The following is a 2,786-nucleotide window of genomic DNA, read 5'->3' on the forward strand; positions in this document are numbered from 1 at the left end:
ACCCGTCACACCCATGAGCCGTCACCTCCAGACCCGGTGGTTTCCTGGCTTAGCGACTTCAAGTCGAACGTCCCTCAGCATCTGGGTTTGGAGGGTCTCATTAGGACAATCCCTCTGAACTGTCTTGTTCACATGACCAGCGTTGTCCAAACTGTCCCCTTGGTCTGGGGAGGGCCTCTGCCACTGGGCGGGAAGTGGGGCCTCCTGGCTCCTTCTGGGACGACGAGGCTGTAGGGAGATCTGGGATCTGTCGTGTCACCTCCCTCCCCATGGTCTGGAAGGCATAACGTGAGTGCAAAGCCACGGATGTGCCAGGCAGAGAGCCTGTGGCTCCCCTGTCTCCCCTTCTGCCTACCGACTGATGCGTGACCAACAGAGATCCGATTTGGAGTTTCTGTTTATGGTCGGGACAAGAGAAGCCTAAGAAGCCAACGAGAAATTATAGCTTTGGGTCAAGGGGACCAAGTCCGTCTGGGGGACTAGCCATGGCCTGCTGACCACTGCCCACTGCCCGCTGCCAGCGCCTGGAAAAGCTCCAAGATCACCGCCGGTGCCCGCCCAGGATGAGCGTACCCGCACTTTCTCCAGGCCCACCGGGCCGCGGAATGGTGGTGCCCATTCTCTCCTTCGCACGTCGCGACACATTGCTCTGCTCCTTCCAAACCCCTCTGCTGGACCCCAGCGCGGCCTTCTGTGCGGGCGGCTGACAGGTGCAATCGCGCGGTGGAGGTGCGCGCGGTCCTCGTTGAAACCCGGCGCCAAAACCAGGGACCCGCCCCCTGGGGCGGGAGGGAAGGTAAAGGGCCGAGCACCTATCGCCCGCAACCCCGCCCCTTCCTTCCCTAGCCCCGCCCCTCAGCGCGGACCCCGCCGGCCCCGCCCCTTCCTCCGCGCCGACCGCCCTCCGCCTGGACCCCCTTAGCCACGCGCTCGCGCTGGAGGTCCCCGCACGTGGGAGACTCGCCTGCCTCCCGCGATGCCGCGCGCGCCCCGGTGCCGCGCCGTGCGCGCCCTGCTGCGGAGCCGCTACCGCGAGGTGCTCCCGCTGGCCACCTTCGCGCGGCGCCTGGGACCCGAGGGCTGGCGACTCGTGCGGCGCGGGGACCCTGCAGCCTTCCGCTCGCTGGTGGCCCAGTGCCTCGTGTGCGTGCCCTGGGACGCGCAGCCGCTCCCTGCCGCCCCGGACTTCCGCCAGGTGGGCTGCCCCGGGACCTCGGTGGGGCCTGCAAGGTGGGGGTGGGGGCCGGGGGAATAAGGCCTGACGTGCCGCGCGCCAGCCCCCGGGCACCGGCGTCCTCAGCGACTCGGGACCCTTCCCCCGCAGGTGTCCTGTTTGAAGGAGCTGGTGGCCAGGGTCGTGCAGAGGCTGTGCGAGCGCGGCGCGCGGAACGTGCTGGCCTTCGGCTTCGCGCTGCTGGACGGGGACCGCGACGGCCCGCCGCTGGCCTTCACGACCAATGTGCACAGCTACCTGCCCAACACAGTGACTGAGACGCTGCGCGGCAGCGGCGCGTGGGGGCTGCTGCTGCACCGCGTGGGCGACGACGTGCTCACCCACCTGCTGGCACGCTGCGCGCTCTACCTGCTGGTGGCCCCCAGCTGCGCCTACCAGGTGTGTGGGCTGCCGCTCTACGACCTCTGCACAACGCCACACGCGGGCGGGGCCCTGACGGGCCTCGGACCAACCTGCCAGGCTTGGAACGGTGGCCGCAGGGAGGTCGGCAGACCCAAGGGCCTGCGGGCTCCCGGCGCTAGGCGGCGTCCGGGCGGCGCGGGAGGAAGTCCGCCTCAGGCCAAGAGGCCCAGGCGCGGCCTGGTCCTGGAGCCGGACCTGCCACCCGACAGGCAGGCGTCCCAGGCCCACCCGGGCAGGGCGCGTGGGCCGGGTGACGGCAGTCCGCGCGTGCTGACACTCACCAGAGCCACCTCGGAAGCCGCGTCTGGGGAGGGCGAGCCGCGCAGGACTTGTCGCCCCGTCAGGCCGCTGGGCCGCGAGCGCGAGGCCGGCTGCGCATCCTCTGCGCCGGGACGTCCCCAGGGCGCGCCCGGTCCTCAAGCTTTCGCAGATACCAAGCAGTTCCTCTACTGCTCGGGTGGCAAGGAGCGGCTGCGCGCCTCCTTCCTGCTCAGCTCCCTGCGGCCCAGCCTGACGGGGGCCCGGAGGCTCGTGGAGGCCATCTTCCTGGACTCGGGGCCCCTGCAGCGGGGCGCTCCCCGCCGGGCGCGCCGCCTGCCCGCGCGCTACTGGCGGATGAGGCCGCTGTTCCGGAAGCTGCTTGGGAACCATGCGCGGTGCCCATACGGAGCACTCCTCAGGACGCACTGCCCGCTGCGGCCCGCGGCCACCCCGGCGGGGTCCGGCGCCCAGGATCGCGGCGGGGTGGGCGTGGGCGCCGCGGACGAGGACAGCGGCTCGCGGCGCCTGATCCAGCTGCTCCGCCAGCACAGCAGCCCCTGGCACGTGTACCGGCTCCTGCGCGCCTGTCTCCACCGCGTGGTGCCCGCCGGCCTCTGGGGCTCCAGGCACAACGAGCGGCGCTTCCTGAAGAACGTAAAGAAGTTCCTCTCCCTGGGGAAGCACGCCAGGCTGTCGCTGCAGGAGCTGATGTGGAAGATGAGAGTGCGCGACTGCACCTGGCTGCGCGCCCGCCCAGGTGAGCGCGGGTGGCCGGCCCTCCGCCTGAGGCCCCCTGCCCTCGCCGCAGCAGGGCGCCCAAGGGTCCTTACTGCTGGGCAGTGGCTCCACTGCCTCCCACCCCGTTCCCATCATGGACTCGGGCAGGTAT

At 70.7% G+C, this 2,786-nt stretch overlaps 1 protein-coding gene across 1 annotated transcript in view; it reads left to right on the plus strand.

Annotated features, from left to right (window-relative positions):
* The first annotated feature begins 900 nt into the window (after window positions 1–900).
* The window catches only part of TERT (telomerase reverse transcriptase), a 19,227-nt gene continuing 17,341 nt past the window's right edge, over window positions 901–2,786 (plus strand). Inside the window, exons 1-2 of the mRNA XM_039842550.1 lie at window positions 901–1,195; window positions 1,325–2,782. Of these exons, the coding sequence (XP_039698484.1) occupies window positions 977–1,195; window positions 1,325–2,782 (1,677 nt within the window). The 5' untranslated portion in view covers window positions 901–976. The remainder of the gene's footprint in view (window positions 1,196–1,324; window positions 2,783–2,786) is intronic.

The sequence above is a fragment of the Pteropus medius genome, unplaced genomic scaffold (assembly GCF_902729225.1).
Source record: "Pteropus medius unplaced genomic scaffold, Ma_sr-lr_union100, whole genome shotgun sequence".
In the NCBI taxonomy this organism is placed as follows: Eukaryota; Metazoa; Chordata; class Mammalia; order Chiroptera; family Pteropodidae; genus Pteropus; species Pteropus medius.